The sequence below is a fragment of the Setaria viridis genome, chromosome 3 (genome assembly GCF_005286985.2).
Source record: "Setaria viridis chromosome 3, Setaria_viridis_v4.0, whole genome shotgun sequence".
NCBI lineage: Eukaryota > Viridiplantae > Streptophyta > Magnoliopsida > Poales > Poaceae > Setaria > Setaria viridis.
The window spans coordinates 16282429-16301651 of record NC_048265.2 but is presented as its reverse complement, the minus strand read 5'-3'; the positions used below and the strand labels follow the sequence as shown (position 1 = coordinate 16301651).

At 44.0% G+C, this 19223-nt stretch overlaps 1 protein-coding gene and 1 long non-coding RNA gene across 5 annotated transcripts; both read right to left on the bottom strand.

Moving 5' to 3' along the window:
• Positions 1 to 328: 328 nt before the first annotated feature.
• On the bottom strand, positions 329 to 9961 carry LOC117849875 (E3 ubiquitin-protein ligase UPL4). Of its 2 annotated transcripts, XM_034731596.2 has the most exons (17): positions 9172 to 9958; positions 8977 to 9087; positions 8781 to 8897; positions 8536 to 8694; positions 8303 to 8461; positions 6805 to 6960; positions 6603 to 6724; positions 5369 to 6467; positions 4802 to 4871; positions 3522 to 4714; positions 3198 to 3428; positions 3019 to 3123; positions 1649 to 1729; positions 1501 to 1569; positions 1285 to 1413; positions 1117 to 1200; positions 329 to 710 (listed from the first exon to the last, which is right to left on the bottom strand). In XM_034731596.2, the coding sequence occupies exons 1-17, from the start codon at positions 9820 to 9822 to the stop codon at positions 645 to 647; spliced, it is 4602 nt and encodes a 1533-aa protein (XP_034587487.1). In that variant the 5' UTR covers positions 9823 to 9958; the 3' UTR covers positions 329 to 644. The 2 variants fall into 2 exon arrangements, 1 of the variants encoding a protein (XP_034587487.1); XR_011897768.1 differs by lacking the exons at positions 329 to 710; positions 1117 to 1200; positions 1285 to 1413; positions 1501 to 1569 and adding an exon at positions 1826 to 1907 and having other exon boundaries at positions 1702 to 1729; positions 9172 to 9961.
• Positions 9962 to 10480: 519 nt separating this feature from the next.
• LOC117849876 (uncharacterized) lies at positions 10481 to 14354 on the bottom strand. 3 transcript variants are annotated; one of them, XR_011897771.1, is made up of 4 exons: positions 12506 to 14354; positions 11983 to 12063; positions 11818 to 11890; positions 10481 to 10975 (listed from the first exon to the last, which is right to left on the bottom strand). It is a non-coding gene; the product is annotated as an uncharacterized lncRNA (long non-coding RNA). The 3 variants fall into 3 exon arrangements; XR_011897770.1 differs by having other exon boundaries at positions 11818 to 12063; positions 12506 to 12627; positions 12911 to 14354; XR_011897769.1 differs by having other exon boundaries at positions 11818 to 12063.
• Between the last annotated feature and the right edge of the window lie 4869 nt (positions 14355 to 19223).

Sequence of the window (19223 nt, the reverse complement as noted above, 5' to 3'; positions counted from 1 at the left end):
GGGTGCCACCTCTCGCATCCACGAGAAACTTTTGAGAACAAAAGATCGCAACTCATCACACCAAAGATGGCAAACAGAGCCAGCAGCAAAGAATAAACCTGACGTATATGAGCGACAAGGGACAGGCCAATACAAGGAAATGAACAAAAAAAGTTCGGCCCTGTTTATAAGGCATAGATCCATTACGCTCGGATCAGATTGTTCATATGAAATCCACGATTAATTCACATATATGTTTTGCTAAAGGTCACGCAACCACACTTTAGAAGGCACAATCAGGCTTCAGGAGACGCTTTAGGAGGCGCAATGAGGCTTCAGAAGGCGAGCATCAATGAACAGTGTTGTTTTCATAGATAAAACAGGCACTTTGTATCAGGCACGCATATGTACACCAAACGTAAATCTGTAGCGAACTAAGCTGATGGTCGCCATGTGCGACCAACACACACACACACTACTTGTCTGCTTAACACACCTAAAACCTAGTATGTACAGAGCAGGGTAGTTTTTTTTTTCCTCCTAAAATCAGCTCCACCAGATCATCGTGTCAGCTAAAAGAGCAGTGAACCACCCTGATTTACACCGTGCTTTCCATTCCTACGAGATACTTACAATGCGTGTGGCATATTGTTGTGGCTTATCCGTTAGGATAGGTGGAAGGAACCCTGGCCTTCCGTGATCGCGTAGATGAGTTTCTCCCTCATCTTTTCCTGCAGGCAAGTGCAAGAAGGTTAGTGTTAAAGCTTAAAACAAGAAAGCTTACGTGTTTCCAGAACAAACAAAACATAGCTCAAACCATTCGCAAAGATTGTCGTGTAAGAATTTCTATGTTTTTTTAACTATAAATTAAGAAAAAGAAAGAAAGAACCTTGACTTGTTCAATTTTTTTAGTTATATTAAGAAATGTTGGAAGTCATGTTGGGTGCTTAACGTTTTTAGTTTAGGATGGCTGGGGACCTCAGAACATGGATGTTTAATTTCAATCTATTTACTTGCTTTGTTATACTTTAGTCTGAAGTTCAATATCCTACTCCATAACTATCAACTGGAAAAGAATATAGAAAACTAATTAACCTAGCAAGCTGCCCTGAATTAAGCTAAACATAAAGTTGAAACCTTTGAAGAGTATGGAGGTAACTTAAGATAGTTGGCACAGGTCATCACGCTCGGCAGGTCATTGTCAGCATCATTGCTGTTATGCTGTTTATCATTACATGACAAACTGTTAGTAAAAGATTGGAGAAATGAACTGATCCAGAAAGAGCTATTTAACAAAAAAGAGACCTTTCGGACAACCGTGAACTTTGGATTTAGTGCGGCCAAGCCACCTGGGGGAAGCCGAGGTGAACCTGTTATAAATTGCAAGAAAGCTCTGCGTTGATGGGATCCAAACTCTTGGACGATTTCCAGCAACTGCAGTTCATTTTGGATTTAAACAACTTTCACTGACAGTTCACAATATATGTTGCGCATTCAGAATTTTGGCTAGAGAAAACTTACATTAATGACAGGAGGGCTGCTGGAAGTGTAACCATGATCAAATTTGATGTGATCCACAAGTTTCCCAAACTGTTCGAAACCAAAACATCAGCAACAGGAATAGAATAATAATAAAATACGAACAGATTCCAACAGAAGAGATGCATACATCCCAAGTATCTTGTTCACCACAGAGTAATCGCTCTAGCTCATCCTCTGAGAAAACCTCGAGTTTGTTTAGTGGAAATACCTGCAGTAGCCAGTGTCAGCATGTCAGAGAAAGTGAATTTAACCAATAGATAAATGGCAAAAAGCAACAACACAATATTCTAAGTTCAAAAAGGACCACGGTGTCATGTAGCTCCATGTAAGGTTTCCTAATTACAACCATAAGCACATGAGTGCTAACCCCACAAAGAAACCTGGACCTGGCAAACGAGTATTAAGATCAATGCATCACTTAACATTTTGGGATGTAAACTATAGTGCTATCTAGTCTAGTCTGACTCACAGTAAATTATCCATGTGTTAACATGCTTGTATGCAGTAAAAAGGTGGGAGGGTGAGTGTGAATTGACAAAGCATAAAATCAGTACAAGAAATAATGGAAGCTCACTCATGCTAGGTTGATATATATATATATATATATATATATATATATATATATATATATATATATATATATATATATATATATATACACATGGTAACAAAACGAATGGTTTTAAAATTATATGGTTAGAGCCTTGCTCTCCATAGTAATATCCAAACTTTCTGTGCTAGCAAGTAACAACGTTGATGCCCAGCATTTCCTATGTGTCCAGAACTAGCACATTTCCAGAAATAGAGCCAAACTAGATAATCATCATAGTGTAAACCTAGGTTTTAAAATCATCTGTGTGTTTGCAAGGCAATTCTGGTACTACATCCTGCAGAGTGCTGGTCTAGCATTGCTTGCCCCACAGCCTGATGAATCCTCATTGGATGCCTGGTGGGACAGAGCGGCAATGGCTGTGAGTGGCGATGCGCAGATGGGTCTAAATTCCCTCATCATTCTTGGCGTCTGGATCATCTAGAAACATCGAAATGAATGTGTCTTTAATCAGTCTGCCCCTAGTATGCCTAGGGCACTGACCCTTGCGAGGGATGAAGCTCTTCTATGGAGTGTGGCAGGAGCCAAGGGAATATCCCTGCTCACTGCTAGAGATGTTGTTTAGAAGGTTCTAGTGGTCAGGCCTTTCCATCTGTTTTACAGGTGATTAAGTTCCAATAGTCCTGGTGGTTGTTTGAGTGTGCTTGGGTCTCTATGACTCCTACTATTAATACAATGATACAAAGTTCTCCTGTGTGTTCGAGAGAAAAAAATCTGAATCCAACAAGTGTGTTAGTAGGTAACAGCATTGCTACATGGCATTTCCTATGCACACTCTAGAACTAGGCATTTCCAGAAACAGAGCCAACTAGACACTCATAGTGTAAGTGAAAAATGCCACTAGCTACAAGGATCAATAGAGAGCCGCAGAATTATAGAGCATGTACCTCATTAAATCCTGACTTAAAAGCTTCCATCTGCCTTGCAATGCCACTTTTAACCGTTGCCTCGACAACATGATGAACATATTCTTCCAAATTCTCAACGTTCAACTGAAAATAACATTAGGGGGATTTAGTCTGTTCAGAAGCAGGCAAAAGAAAGAACATACTAGTACGCAACTTACACTATCAGAGCTGCTTCCTGATGAGAGCATATAGTCTGGATATCCTGGGAGAGCAAAATCAATAGCAAGATCCTCTATTCTACAACCTCGATAAGTCAAATCAGACATAATCTGGCAGTCCCTTGTCAAATTTGACTCTGCATATTTTCTCCGACAAGCAATCGCTTGAAACTCCATAAGGGATATTGCCAGTTCAGAATCAAATAACTGGATATCATATATATTAAGCTCCTAAGAAAGAAAAGGATTATTATTTTGATAGACACAAAGTAAGAAAGAAAAAAGAAGTGCCATTCATATTGAAGGATAAAGAGTCAACTATACCTGTCCAAGGATAAGCTTGTAGAATGCTTTAGAAAATGGAATGTCGAGAATTCTGCCATCTTTAATTGCTTTTGCAACAACCTGACCAAGTAGGTGGAATTGTTTGCTTACTTCTTGAAAGGAAGCACAGTCTGCGGAAGTAGACCAAGGTCTAGGAAACAGTCCTTTAGGCGCAACCACGAATCTAGAAACATGAGCATCATCAGTACCAGCTTCACAAGGAAGCTCCCCTCTCCACATGCCTAGACCGGACTTCTGAAATTCATGACTTATCAATGTATAGAATTCCATTGTAGGACCTAAACCAGTACCCACTTCCTCTTTATATTCTACTTCAAGTAGAGCATTGCTCTTAGCATACGACTTCATCATTTTAGCAGCTGAGACCAGTATATCATCGCGATCAACTCTGAACTTTTTACGCGAGTGGGAAGGTCCCCTTTCTGTCACAGTATTAACAATTGCATCCATAATATGTCCATGATGGTTTTTCAAAGAGCCAAATGCTGTTAGTTGGAAATACTTCCATCTTGCCTCAAACGAAAACAAGAAAGGGCATGCAGACATCAGTTCAGTGCACCATAAAGGCAGGCAGCTAGACCTAGAAACCAATGGATCATGCATTTGTTGCTCCAGTTTATCTGTCAGTTTGGCACTGACAAACTCCTGATGAGGAATCGAGAAAACTACTGCCTTCAGATCATCAAGGTTAGTTATCTTTCCATGGGCAAAAGAATGGGTTCTCTCATCAGAGACGAGGTGGAAGGAATACCGGTTTAATCCCTCTAAAATGTGTAACATAAACAATATGTCATATAATGGATTTGATCTGTCAAGTTTGCAAGGAAGTTTACCAAGCAACATACTAGAAAAGAATGGGAGCATCTGCCATTTAAACCCAGTTGTGCTGTCATTTTCTGAAGATATTGCAGTAGTCCCTTTAAGAGAATCTGCCTCTGGGTTAATGGCTGTTCTATTAGCCTCTGGGTTAGCAGCTGTTCTGAAAATTATGTCATGTACATTGCGCCAAAACTGCATGTCCAGAATTATGTCAGACCCTGCATTGATCTGATCCTGCAAGACTGATTGATACAGAGTAACAGATCGGTCAAGCTCTTTCCCTTTTAAGCTAAATACCAATTTTGGTTGTAAGGCGTGATCGCTCACAATTGTTGTGCTTTTATCTGCTTGACCTGCAGTTGCACATTCATTAGAGTTTTCAAGTTGCCAGAAGAAAAAGATGGTCTGCAAACCAGACACTTTAGGCTACACATGCTCACCAGAAGATGAAGTTCCTTCCTTTGGGCATGGTTCTACAGCTGGATTTTGATTTCCGCAAGTCATCAGGCCCTGAAAAAGGATCAATTTAGCCTTAAAGACAACGAGGATGGGTGTCAAAATATTTCAAAGGACATGCTTTGTCTCAAAAATAGCATCACGAACAACTTCTCTTGATATGCATTTCTAAGCAATTAAATTCCCAATTAGCTGTGAACTCATTTTTCCATGGAACTACCAACATAACACAAAAACATTTTCCGCACAAAGAACCTTCTGTTCTCTGTCTAATTTCAACTAAAACTTATAGGAGAGCTAACTGCAGACAATGAATTTATCCATTTCCATGGAGCAAATGGCATACAGAATCATCTCTAGAACAAAGGTCCTTCTATCCTCTCTGTTCAATTTCAAACTTAGAGAAAAGCAGGTAAGTGCGCAGTAGTTTAAGAATTTATAGCATCCCTAGAGTTCAGAATAAAAACCTAAGAAAAGCATGTTGGATCCATGAAAACGACCATATCATAGTCACACTTCCTAAAGTATCAACAGAATGGGCAGAATAGCACCTCTGATGGAGGAGATGATTGTGGTGTGGAATCTCGTTCCTGAGAGTCATCACTAGCATATTTGCTTTCCAAAGCAGTGCCACTAGGTGGTGATTCAACCTTCTGACTGTTCATATCTGTACTAACTTTGGGCCATAAAAATTCCTCAATAGTATGCAAGGATGATAATATTTCCACATTCACAATACTATCATAGCTTGACAAGTTAGTTTCATCTTCATCTTTCTTGAATCGTACTCGGATACATGGAATAATTGTTGAGTGCCTCGTAGGGATATCAGAAATATTGCTCCTTGGCTTGAAATTGTGGCTCATTATCACTGGAAAGTTGTCAAGAGAAGTAAGAGCATTCTGTAGCTTCCTTACTAACAGTGTCAATAGCATATCACTCCAATTTTGGCCCATTCTTGAGAATGACATCCGAGCAAATGATTGAAATCTTTTCACCACAGCCAAAAAATGGTCAGAGCTGCAACTCATATTTTCCTCCGCCTGGAGGTACTTGCCATTCGAGAGGTAATTTGATAAAGATTTGACTAATCCGCTCTCAAGGAATTCAAAGGTTGTCATTGTTTCTCCCCCATGAAGCTCCATCATCACCTCACTTAAAATGGTAGATAAGTATTCTTCATTTTGAAGATTATCTTGTTCTGATGACTTGTCTGCGGTCTCGTTTAAAACTGCGCAGCAAGTTTTGAGTTTCTGCAAAATCTCAGTTACCCCTATCTCAGAACTCACTACTTCCTTAGTAAAGTAGGTTGACTTCACATGCCTTGCAAAAGTAAAAAGACTGTCATTCCCAATTCTACAAGCCCTTGTTTCAGCAGCTTCAGATCTGTGGGCATCAAATGCATAGCAGAAACATTTAGATTTATTTCTTATGACAGGTTGAGTCCCTGAGTGTTGCATGTCATCAAGCAGACGAGTGGATTTTGAGCAATCCTCTTGTGTAAGAAGAGCCTCAACTGCATAAACTACACCTTCCTTGATAAAGGATCCCAGGTAAGCATCAGGAAGCTTTTGCATAAGAATCTCGATTATCTTTAGTGATGAAGTCAGGACATGATGATCCTTTCTAGACAATAAACCAGCCAAGAAGCTGCCAAAGATAATACAAACAAAGGTGTCCATTCAAAATCGGCAGTTTAGGTACAATTTAAGTGCAATATTTGTCTTTCCTATGACTGCGTTGAAGAAATATGACATTGCAACCTTTTCACATGCTATTTTGTACCTTGATATGTTCGTTTCTTTGAGCAACTCTTGAAGCGTTTCTGGTTTACTGAAGTAACAAATGTTGTTCACTATTGAAGCACAGCCATAGCAAATGTACGAATTGGCACCAGAGTTCACCGCCTGCACAAATGTATAGCTCACTTCCATATTTCATAACACAAACACTGTTATGAGCTGTTACTTTGTTACTATTAAGATACCTTGATCAAGACAGGAAGAATATCCCTAGAGAACTGACACAGGAACCTTGGTTCATCCGTAATAATTTTTTCTTTCGCAAGTATGATCTGGGTGTCTTCAACGTCTCTTGCAGCAGAAGGAATCAACTGGTTTGCTAGTTTCAGAGCTTCATATACCTGACATAATCATCATTAAATTATCAAATCATGGAATAACGCATCAGAGTCCATGCTTTAAGAGTGTTTATCACACAGAAAGGATAATCCAAGGATGGAAAAACTGTTCACCTACTACCTATTTACACTGACATTGTGCCATAAGGATTCCAAGAAGGGGAAGACAGAATTTCTGAATTTCAGGTCCATAACTGCCAGCAGGATGTTCAAAGAAAATAGCAGGTTTCCAGGATCTCTATATCCATTTTGCTTCCTCTATTTTCTTTTCTTTTGTTTGAAATGTATGATTATGGAAAATTTGATGCTGTGCAATTGAAACGATCTTGCATAACTGCTATGTAAATAGTGTCAAAGAGGAAAACCAGAGCACCAGACATCACTTTAGAAGAGAGAAGAGGCTAGTTGTGATTAAATTAATATTCTGTATTTGGCTTTTCCTTCAGGTTCTCATATATGCATCTCCTAGCCATCTCTAAATAAATGAACCTATGATGATTTCATGAACTTTGATGAAAAGAAATCTTATAATAAACTTTGCCACAAAGAACTGGAACATAATATAGTAGGATAGAAGATTATGGTAACACGAATCGTTAAGTTCATTTTGGCGGAAAATGTGCTGATGGCAATCTGCACACATGATATGTAAAAGCAATTTGCAGATGGCGAAGGCAATATATATTGGCTGCAGTTACTGATAAGGCCATGTGAAAACAAATGAAACTTGCAGGTGTGAGATTATAACAATATGATTTGCAGGTGGGTTTATGATAACTGATACAGAAGTTACATACTGGGGAAAATTAGAGCTTGTGGACGTAAGTCAAATTGCACATAACAGAAAGTTAGTTCTCATAAAATCAAACTTCTCAAAGCTTCAGTTCATGGCACCTGGAACAAATTGTCTGACTACATATAAGTTACACTTTTTCCTTCAAAGAATTGATAAATGCCTCACCAGAAAAAAATAAATTAATAAAGGTAATGCATTTGGTGAACTTGTATTCTTGTAAGGAGTTTAAAATGCCATCTATACTAAGCAAAATGGCATGCCAATTACACTATTGGCAGTTGGCACCCACTCTGGTGTAGCTACTAGGGTTTTCTCACACTATCTTCAATTAACAGAACTTCAACAGTTTATGTAAGCATACTAATAAATCTATGTCACATGCAAAACTATTGAATGCACATGAGATGATTCAGAGAAGAGCACATAATCTTTTCCCCAAACATAATGATAGCTACAAAAAATTCATTTTAGAAGCAAGCAACTGAATATATCTGCTTCACACATCTAGTACTACTTGGCTGGAAGTAAACAAGATGTGAGACAGCCAACCTGATTGTTTTGTTTTTCCAAAGGTAAGTATGGCATGCCATGAGATAGGTCTGAAGTGACCAAAATCCCCTTTATTGTGCTCCCAACATTCAGCTCAAAGAGAGACTTCACTGCCACAAGTGACGAACAGGCTAGCTTGGCAAGAAGCCCAATCAGGTTCTGCAATGGCAAGAAAACATTCAGCTCCCTCAACACATGATTGAGCATAGCAAGAAGTTGCAGAGGAAACATACGCTGCAAGTCGATGGGCTAAGGGCCGTGAGTCCACCAGTGTGGATCAAAGGTAGGACCTTCTCTATGATGCCCTGGTGACAGAGCTGGTCAAGAAGATCAACTGAACTGCTAAAAGAGTCCACGATGCTTATCAAGCAAGCTGCAACCTTCTCCACTACCTGGAAATTTACATCACTTAGAAACAAAAACAGAGCACTGTGTACATACCAAAAAAAAGCTCAGTTAGATGGGGGAATAGAAGTACCATCTTGTCCTCGGATTGCAGAAGATTACACAGTGTTGGGACTGAATCCACAACAAAATGGGAGCAATCTGCAGGGACCTTTTTGCAGGCATTTGCGACAGCTGACACTGCAACCCTCTGAAACATGGAAGCGGGAATCAAATTAGCAAATGTACTAAATTCTCACCACCCAAGATGACTTCTTTAAGGTTCTGACCTGAATACTTGCAGTGAAGAAGTCAATGTATGTCAGCACAGCGGTGATCATGCCTGCCTGCAAGCACTGGGTAGGCTGCCTCCGTGATATCTTCTCAAATGCTTGCAAGCACTGCATACGCAACAGAACGATCAGATAAAGCACCTCTGGCAAATGTGATCGCCTGATCAGGTCGTAAGAGCACATTTGGCTTACCTGCTCAGCGACATCAAGGTACTCGATGGCAAGGAGCCGAGAGCAGAGCAAGGGGAGGAGGCCGTGGCGGACGACAGAGTCTGCGGCGCGCGGCATGGCATCGCAGAGGTACGTGATGGCGCGCACGGAGAGCAGAACCACGTCGGGGGCAGCCTCCGCACCATCGCCGTCGGCGCCACCGCCGGCCCGCCGCACCAGCGCCCGCGCGGCCGCCTCCGTGGGGAAGTAGCCCCCCGCGTCCTCGGCGCAGAACGAGAGCTCCTTGCAGAGCTCCGTCAGCGCCGCCACGAGCGCGTCCTGCCCCGCGCCCTCCGCCGCCACCGCCTCCACCATCTGATGGAACCTCCCGGCCCGCGCGCCGCGCGGCCTCGGGCTCCCGTCCCCATCCGACTCGCACGACGACCCGCCGTCCCCGTCCCCATCCCCATCGCCATCGCCGTCCCCGTCATCCGCGTCTGCATCAGCGTCGCCGGCGTGGCCGGACGACGAGGTGTCCATATCCGAGCCGCCCTGCTCCGCCCGCGGGGGAGGAGCCGCGGCCGCGGCCGCGGAGGTCGAGGGTTCCGCCGTGCAGGGCCGCTTATCGGCGGGGGGCTCGGGCTCCCCGGAGCCCTCGGGGTCGGAGTCGGGCCGCTTCCGGCAGCGATCCATCGGCGCGCTCCCGGTCGCCGCCGCCGCTGCCCCAGAGCCCTCGCCGAGGATGGAGGACGCCAGCGCGCTCGCTCGCTCGCCTGACCGCTTTTTGGCACGGCACGGGGGGCACGATCGACCGATCACAGGAGGGGGGCGGATTGGGGTCGCCGCGTGGATATATACGGGAGGCGTGCGGGGGTGGGTTTAGTCCCGGGTTTGTTTGGGTTCCTCCGCTATCGGAGCGAAATCGCGAGATTTTCATGCGATTTGGGGCGGTTTTTGGGGGGAACTCCGTGGGTTCCCACGGCGCCGGGGGTTGCTTTGGGCGTTCGGCTCCACCGCCATACTGTGTTTGTGTCACTTGTCAGTGTGTTAGCGGCCTGCCGCCTGCGGCCGGGGGGGTGGAGTGGACTCGAGACGTGGAACCGCGGAAGCAGCTCTACCGCTTCCGCAGGGCCTTTGGGTTGTTTCGGCTTTTTTGGGACGTGCAGTCGTGCACGGGGAACGGGATCGTTTTTCTCGTGTACTCCTGTGCTGGTTGGTTCAGCTTCAGCCCACCCCGGTCACGAATTGTGCTTTACATGGATCATGCCCGTGTCGTTGCTACAGTCAATACAAATCATAAATAAATAGCATTCCCATCTTACTAGCAAGCAATTATATCAGTAGACAAATATAAATTGCACACTTGATCATGTTACTGTCGTATGGCAGTCCGCAACATATGAGATGCACCAATACTTCGCAATGCAATTCCGAGAAAACACATAAACTGGTGAACGGTGTCACCAACAGAACATACTGCTATTTCTATAATAATTGTTTCATTCTAAATTGCGTCGGACAAATGAATTTTCTTATATATCTGGAAAGCCCGAAATGGATAGGTTATTGGACATAGTCGAAGCATGGGTTCAGAGTAAGACTCTGCATTTGCAGCTGACTTGACAACGTCAGAGGGCGCACGACATTGTCCATCCTGCTAAAAACTGTCAGAGTTGAGCCAATGCCACGTCCGGTTCGTGTCATGGACCAAGCGTCGCCTAGGGCTGTACGGCGTGGTCTTCGTTGAGGACTGCCGATGTTGATTGCTACGGCCGCGCGTGGTGATCCCTCGGTTGGCACCCGAGCCTTCTGCAGCTGATGGCGGAATGGATCCCAACATGGGAGGCTGGTGGACGAAAAAAAAATAGTCAGATTTAGGAGCTGAAAACGAAATTTGATGTTAGTTGTAGTGTTGTTTCCCAAAATTTGCTGCAAAACTTTTTGAAGGGGAATTTGCTGCAAAACTGTAAACATAAATCAGAGAAGATGAACTTAAATACTTTGACAACAAGTTATTGACGTGCATTAGGTAGTTAACCAGGCATGCAACTAAAGGAAATAAATAGACCTCTTCCACAGAGAAGGAACTGATGACCTTGTCAAATGTAGGAAATTCCTCCACTGTTGTGTGGATTATAATTTATAAACATGCCCAAGGTTCAGTTCGGCAGTACTGGCTAACAAAACTCATGCTGGAGGCACAAGCCATGCTACTTGCTCCACTGCAAATACTGTAAACTACATATGGAGAAAATATTTTTAGGATGCTAAGAGGTTTTGCTAGCTTGTGAACAGTTTAACTGTTCTACATTAGGGATCCCGGTCTTCAAAAACTGAAACGCGAGAGACATATGTCATGATCCGGTACTGAAACCCATATATAAGCAACTAAGCAAGTAAACTAAGTAGGCTGAGCATGAGTTATATGAGATCCATGTCTATAGCAACTAAGCAAGTAAACTAAGTAGGCTGAGCATGAATTATATGACAAGATATCCAGCTTTGAACTTTGAAGTAAAATAAACAAACCAGCATATGTCATTACCGTCATGTCCAACTGAGTTGATTGCTTATGTAAAGAGGATTGTGTTGACTTAGAAGATAGTCCAAAAATTTTTTACAAGCAAAATTTCTTAAGAGGATGTGTTGATACTGAACAACACCTAGCACGATTGTGTTTCATCATACCTTATTCATTGCTGGCCATAGCTTTGCTTGAACCTTTCATTCCAGCAGAGATTGAAGTACCTGCATACACTGCCTGAATAAAGAATGAATGTGCTAACCACAAGTTAGTCTTTCCCTCATCAGAACAACAATTCAAAAGGAAAATCATACAGAAGCTAGCAATGCCTGTGTATGAGTAGCTACTTCACAAATCTGTGCCGTGTGCCTTGCAATGCCCGTTTTGGACTTGATTTTTTCCAGATTTCCCTGCACAAGCACAACCACGAGATTATGTCAACATGGAAATAGGGGATTCAGGTCTGAAAGGATTGTATTGAAAATAAAAATGAACCAAATACTGATGATACATCAATAATAATACACTGAACTGAATAGCAAGTACTATTTACTCCAAGTCAATGACACTGCATAAATTCCATGCTCAAATTAGAACCATCCATTTAGTATGTTGAAACTTTCAGCCTTTGAAAAAGCCTATGCATATATAATTTTTGCCCAGATGTGTCAAAATCAGGTACATAGGAACAGAAAATTCCTTCATCCTTGAAATCCATCAAAATAGCAATCCATTAGGGAAATAAAAGAAACTGAATAGAAGAATTGAATGAACAAAAGCGCATGGGAACCAACAGCAACCAACATGCAAAGCAGATCAAACTCAACCACTTTTGGACAACAATTTACATACCTTTCGACAATGTTATCTTGACCATTAGTGGTTAGCACCTTATCATGCATGAGGCTTATCCGAAATAACCCACTCTGATACTCTGAAAATAAAGAGCTAGCATGTGTTGAGGACCAATCTCCCTGCCACGAAGAATGGAATTATTAACTATTTTCCAAAGGTGAAGTATGTCTGCGAGCCCAATATGTTGCAGTACAGGATGAATAGGCCTATCTCCATCGATAGCTAATATACACTTTCCAGCATCACGATGAATTAATGCTCTTAGAAACTCTGAAGCACTGACATGTTTCATTCTCCCACAATTATGAAACAGAGCAGTTCATGATAATTGTAGGCATTATAGGCCTAGCAGGCAGCACAAGATAGAAATAACTATAAGAAATGGGCTAGAAAATGGCATACCCTTCTGATCTGGCACTAAAGAATTTTGTTGTCCAGGCAACCAGAACCAGCCACAAGAACAGGTAGAGAAGAAAAATCACAGGACCAAAATTTTACAGGAACCACCATAAAAAGAAACAAACAAGAGCTCAAATTAGTATCATTGTTGGTATATGATTCTCCATTCATATTCACTAACATTTTCTGTCAAGGACAGGAAACAAAGTAACTTAGTGTTGCCTTACAAAAACCAGCTTACACCAAGAGGTAATGAATACTCAGTTCAGTATTGAAAAAGATAGAAATGGCAAAGTATTGCTGTGTTGCCATTTGCCAAACAAAAACCGTCACATTCTGTAATACCATTTTCACCTGTGCATATAGCATGCTGGAGTTCAAAAAAAGCTACTTTCCCCCAATTAAGTTGCTGTAAAAAAACCTGCTGGTGACTGGTGAATAAGCGATCAAATCCAAACATGGTACTCATAAATGGCTATTTTAGAGTTGAATTTATCTTTGCAGTCAGACAAAATATTTATGTGGTGTAAGGCCAAATGAAGAAAATGATAAAATTCATGATAGATCATATTTGTTTCTACTTGCTTACACATCAGATCACAAACCCTAGCTAGATAATCCACTCCTAAACTAAGAAGCATTGGATAAGCACTTGGCCTATTTGACGCGGTAAGCCATGCTCTACTGGATAAGCACTGCATAAAAAAAATCCTCACTACAGTAGCCATCAACCATTTTAAAAATTCCCATGCCAACTCTCAAATCCCCTAGTCGTTCTTGTTTTGCATGTAAATTCAAGTGATAGCTTGTGCCACAGCAATAACGAACTTACAGAGGGGTAAGGCTTTCCTAGTTGCTCCCAAAGGCTTTGCTTGCCTAAAGGGATAAAGGGGCCTCCTCGCCGGCGCTATTTCGCGCATTCGCGAACCTGCAGGGACAACAAAAATAAGTGAAGATGGGAAGGATTTGGATGGCCGCCGAAGGACCAGCCATGGAGGATGGGTTGTGCCGCCAGAAAAGAAGATGATGTTGACGGTCCGCCCTCCAAGCAAGGCACGTCGCGTGGACAAAAATGGCGAGAATCCGCCGGACGCTGAGTCCATTTTCTTCTCGTCGCCGCCGTCACCAACCCCACCTTCCACCATCTCCCTGCGGATGCCGACGCGTAGGTGTCCGCATCCATCTTGATCTCCGCCAGCAGCGCCCAATGGTAGACGAGCACCGCGGCGGCCATCCCCAGCAGCGGGTGGTGACGCCCGCGCAGATCAGCAGGGGAGCCCCATGCTCCGCCGTCCCCCGCCTGCGCTAAGCCGCTACCGCAGCGTCGTGCTCCCCATCGATCATCACTGCTCTGGATCTGGGGAAGAAAGGGAGAGTGAAAAACGGGTCACGCTCACGCAATCTGAGGTGGCGGCGTGACACATTCTCCATAGCTCTGCTGCTGATGAGTCTATGGTATCGGTCCGTGGACAGAGAGGACTTCAGTCTACGGTCTTGGTCCATGGTACACCGGGTCTACCTGAAGGGGTATCCTAATCATTTAATCTGAACCGTTGAATTGGAGATCTAAGGCTGCAAGATCACCTTCCTGCTATCGACGCCAACGACGGAGAGTAGGCACTGTGGTTCCATGCACGCACAATGGCCTATCGCTTGGACCTCGCCGGAGATAGGTCTAGGATGAGCTACTGTTCACGGAATTCGACGGGAATAGGCAAAATGGAACGGTAACGAGATGGGATCTCACCTAGGGAGTCGTATGTGATAGATGGAATGCGGCATCAGGTTGGAGGAGATGAACGGCGGCGGGTTTGAGGCGACGGCTGGGGCGACGGTGGCACCGAGTTGGGGTTAGAGGTGATGGCTGGTTAATGGCGAACACGGGTTGGAGGCTATGGCGGCGGCAGGTTGGAGGATAGTACGACATCAGGTTGGAGGAGACGGCGTCGTCGGGTTGGAGGACACGGCGGCGGCGACGGCTTGGATTGTAGCGCACGAGCTAGCGTAGGAAGTGGGAAGAGGAAATGTGTAATCGACGTATGAGTTAAATGAGTTGCGTGTCGAGTTTTGTTTAGCTGTTGATCGGTTGGTGGGCCCAAAAGGTCAGCGTCGATGTTTGGATATAGACCAATACCTTGCATCTGAATGATCGATGAACTTGCCTCTGAAGTAAACACGAACTGGGCATCAGGTTCCTCGCCCAGTCTCCGTCCACTCCTCTGAGTGCTTGCTATGATATTCTCACGTCCCGGCGATCGTCGACGGCTTAAGAGTTGTAACAGTTGGTATCAGATTCGGTTATCCTCAGTGCGCCCGCTGTTTGACTCACGAGATTCCGTCAGCGAGCTGATAAACTGTGTTGGTCTGGGGATTGGATTTGTGTGCCGCGCAGAACTGGCTGTCGGGGATAGATCCCCAGTATCCACAAAGGAAGGAAGAAAACGGACTCTTACTAGGATTCCTCTGTAATCCTACTAGTACTCATACCTGTAATCCTATTAGGACTCCTCCTTGTAACCGATCAGTAATCCCGCCCCCTAGAGTATATAAAGGAGGGCAGGGGTCCCTAGATCGGTAGGTCAAGATCTCATAGAACCACAGTAGAGGACCAAATTCTCAATACCAAACAACATCCAAACGCAGAATGCAATATGCAACACCCCAAACAGGACGTAGTGTATTACACTACTCTAACGGCCTAAACCTGTATCAATCCGTGTCTTGTGTCCTCGCTTTTACCTTCGAGTTTCAGATCTGACGATTCCCCATCAACCAATCTACTATCTCAGGATACCCCTCGGTAGGTTGCCGGGTATAAAATATCGTCATCTGGCGTGCCAGATAGGGGTGATTTTCGAGATCAACGGGCGAGCTTCAAAGACCTCATCATTAAGATCAATCTACTCGACAAGAAGCAAGTCGTTGAGTCGGAGTTCCAAGCAGACAAATCTACGCTGAGACAATTGATTCGCTCCATGTTCCAGTTAAAGACCGAGTCGGTTTCCGCCGCAGGCTGCTGCATGCGGCTCGTCGATCGAGGCAGATGAAAATCCGATTCGAGCTGGGAGATCAGGCAGACCGAGGGACCCATGCCATAATTCCCAAGATGACAAAGATCCGTTACAGCCATGCGCGGATTGAGGCAAATAATCAGCTCCCACTACTCTCCGTGAAAAGCAATATTGAAGAATTTGTGCTACACACACATGGAATGCTACCACAAGATCTCAAAATCATAGCCTAACATGCATAGAAGATTTATGCGAGCACTGCTACCCAACGTCCGGCCGCATCAAGTCGCCGATGACGATTTCAACTACTTGTCTCGACTAGAAAACTAGTCGAGGACGGGCCTCACACCGTCGACAGCTAGCCATAATCGACTCCGACTAGTTGGCTTCATCAATAATTGACACGGCTTCGTCGATAATCGTCCACGAATCAAGCTAAGTCACTTTTTTTAATTATTTTATATAATTTTTCCGACTTGTTTTTCGCATGCAGGGCAACGCGTCGAGTACTTATTTGTGTACGCATCTCGACAGGAATTACCCTCTAGAGCTACACTTCGTCGATTACTCTTGGAGTATGTTGACCAACAGCCGCGCGCTTGACCAACAGCCACGGACTTGCCTTGAAAATCTTAAATTTGGTTCCGACTCCAATAATTTATTATCCTATATTTTACACTTGTATATATTTTATTTAATCCTTTCTACTCACTTGAAAAGCATAAATACATATTATAAGAATCACACCTCCCAACCTTAGTCTTTACTGTGTGATTATGTCGAACTAACAAATAAGGTAATATGTGTATTGATGCATCTTTAATTTCATTTAGAAGTTCTTCACTGATTTTATGTGTCATGCCTTGTACCAGTTACTCTCTCTCTCTCTCTCAAGTCTACCATAGCTCTTTATGAATTGTGATGTTTTATAGAAGCAAATAAAATGTACCAACTTAGTCTCTTACCGAAGAAAATGAATCGAACAACCTTTGCTCTTGAGTCTTGAGCGTATCTGGTTAACTCTGTGGAAACAAACTTCTACTGATGCATGCGAGGACTATGCGTGGCCCATGCGTAGTGTCGAGCATGTCTTGCGTGAACCTTACACCGGAAAGACGGACTACTCTAGCTGGCGTGCAACATTGCCACAACTCAACATTGCTGGCAAGCCCACCGGTGACGCATGGAGAAAGAAAGGACACGTTGCATTGAGTCGCTGACGCGTCCACTTAGGCTTATCCACTCCGTCACCATGGACAGAGCCACTTAATCCACTCAACCATTTCTCTCTCATCTATACTTCTTCCCAGCTCTACTACGGCGATCCACAACAACCCTAGCTTAGGTCTCAAGTCAAGAAGCCTCTTCAGTGTCTTCGCAGTGTCTCCCGAGTTCGTCGCCGGGCACCAACTGGTGCCCCCTCCTCCCCTCGGCCCCCACCCCGGTCCATCGTCTTCTTGAGCTTTGTCCGCCGCCACCTCCTCGAGCTTCCTTCTATCCATTGCCGAGCCACCAACTCCAGGCTCCAGCAGGGGATGCACACCAGCACGCCGCCGCCGCAGACACAATTCATGGTGCTCATCTATGTCACCATTGGCATGGCCGGAGCTCATCCTTCATGGCACGGTTGGCCTCGTCGCCCTCATCCCCCAACAGTGGCTTGGCCGATGAGGATGCGCGTGGGCAGTCATGCCTTCTACGGCGAGCTCAGCACCACCCTCCATTGCCTGACCGTCACTCCACTCAAGCCAACTTGCAGCATGTAGCACTCCAATCCGCAAGCAAGCAAGCTGCTGCTACTCCAATTTCACTCATGCGGGTGCTACGACAGATTGACATGCACACACGGCAAGCACGCGCCGATGCGGCCGTCCTGTGAGAGAGCCTAATATCAACCTCCGGCATGGCAACAACGTATCCTGCCTCCTACGAACATGGGACAATGACGGGTAATCCTCGACTCCTCGTTAATCTGGAGCTGTAGCGTGTGCGGAGGTAGCATGGAGAGGCGGAGCACGAGGGGTGAAAGGATCAAGGATGTCGACTAGGGGGTGAATAGTCAAACCTGAAAATGTTCACAACTTCGAACAAGTTTAACAGCGACTTCTGGAGTTTACAGAGATTATTCCGGAAATTCCACAACTTACGGAATTTCTAGAGAAACCTACGGATTCTCCGGAGAAACAAGAATTTTAACTACGACCTCATGAAAGACTTGCTCAAATATAAATCGCTGAAAATAGGTTAATCAACAGGATATTCTAGGCCTTTGGCACAAGATAGAACAGTTGCAAACTTGCTAGAAGAGTAGATCGAGCACACAAACCCTAGAAATATGTTCTATGCTTGAATATGAACAAATTTAAGAACAACAAGCACAAGAGACATAAGGATTTGTTTACTGGAGTTCAGCTTCATACCTTGAAGCCTACGTCTCTGTTGAGCACCCACGAAGGGTGAGTTTTTCACACCTATGCCACTTTCCTCACTCTAGCAACCACAAAGATAAAACTAGAGACACCTACTCAATAATCGGGGTAATACAAACTTCCAATAGGCAGCCACAATCCTTGGATGCTCCACGGGCAACATCTAGCCAGCTAGGAGCTTGAAGCTCCAAGGGTAACAAATGCGAAATCACTGGCTTGACGAACAACAAGGTGCTAAAGAGATCAGAAATCAGCTCAGTAGCACTCTCTCTTGCTCTTCCTTGAATCCCTCCTTACATCCACCACTAAATCTTCACCTAAAGGCCAAAAACGGAGTAAAGAGGGGCTTTGAATGTTTCTAAATATCTCATGTCAGTGTTAGGTCAAGAGACAGATTGTGGGAGGGGGTGAGGGGGTATTTATACCCCGTCACCCCGAAACTAGACGTTGGGGGTTAAGTTCCGGAGTTTTTCGAAAAAAGTTCCGAAAAACTCCGGAACCCCTGGACTCTTCCAGAACAATTTTCGAAAATCTCTGGACTTCCGAAATTTTTCGGAATACTTTCTAGAAACTCTACAAACTCTGGAATATTCTGAAAGAATCTCTAGAAAAATCCAGAGCTCTCAAGTTAGCAGCATTCTAAGTATCCCCATGTGATGTGCAGGTGCAAAGGTGTCTCTCATAGGTTGGTTAGGTTATTTGGAGCACCTTTTTCAACGTAAAGACCAGAGATTACGCATCCCTCTTAATAGTACGGTATTCCTATACTCAAATTCAAACCAAAAATAAATTTAGCCCTCAAGGTATGCCCTTTATCTATTCATTTCCTTTTTGAGGGGTAAATCACAAGTGTTCCATGTCCATCATTCCTTTTAA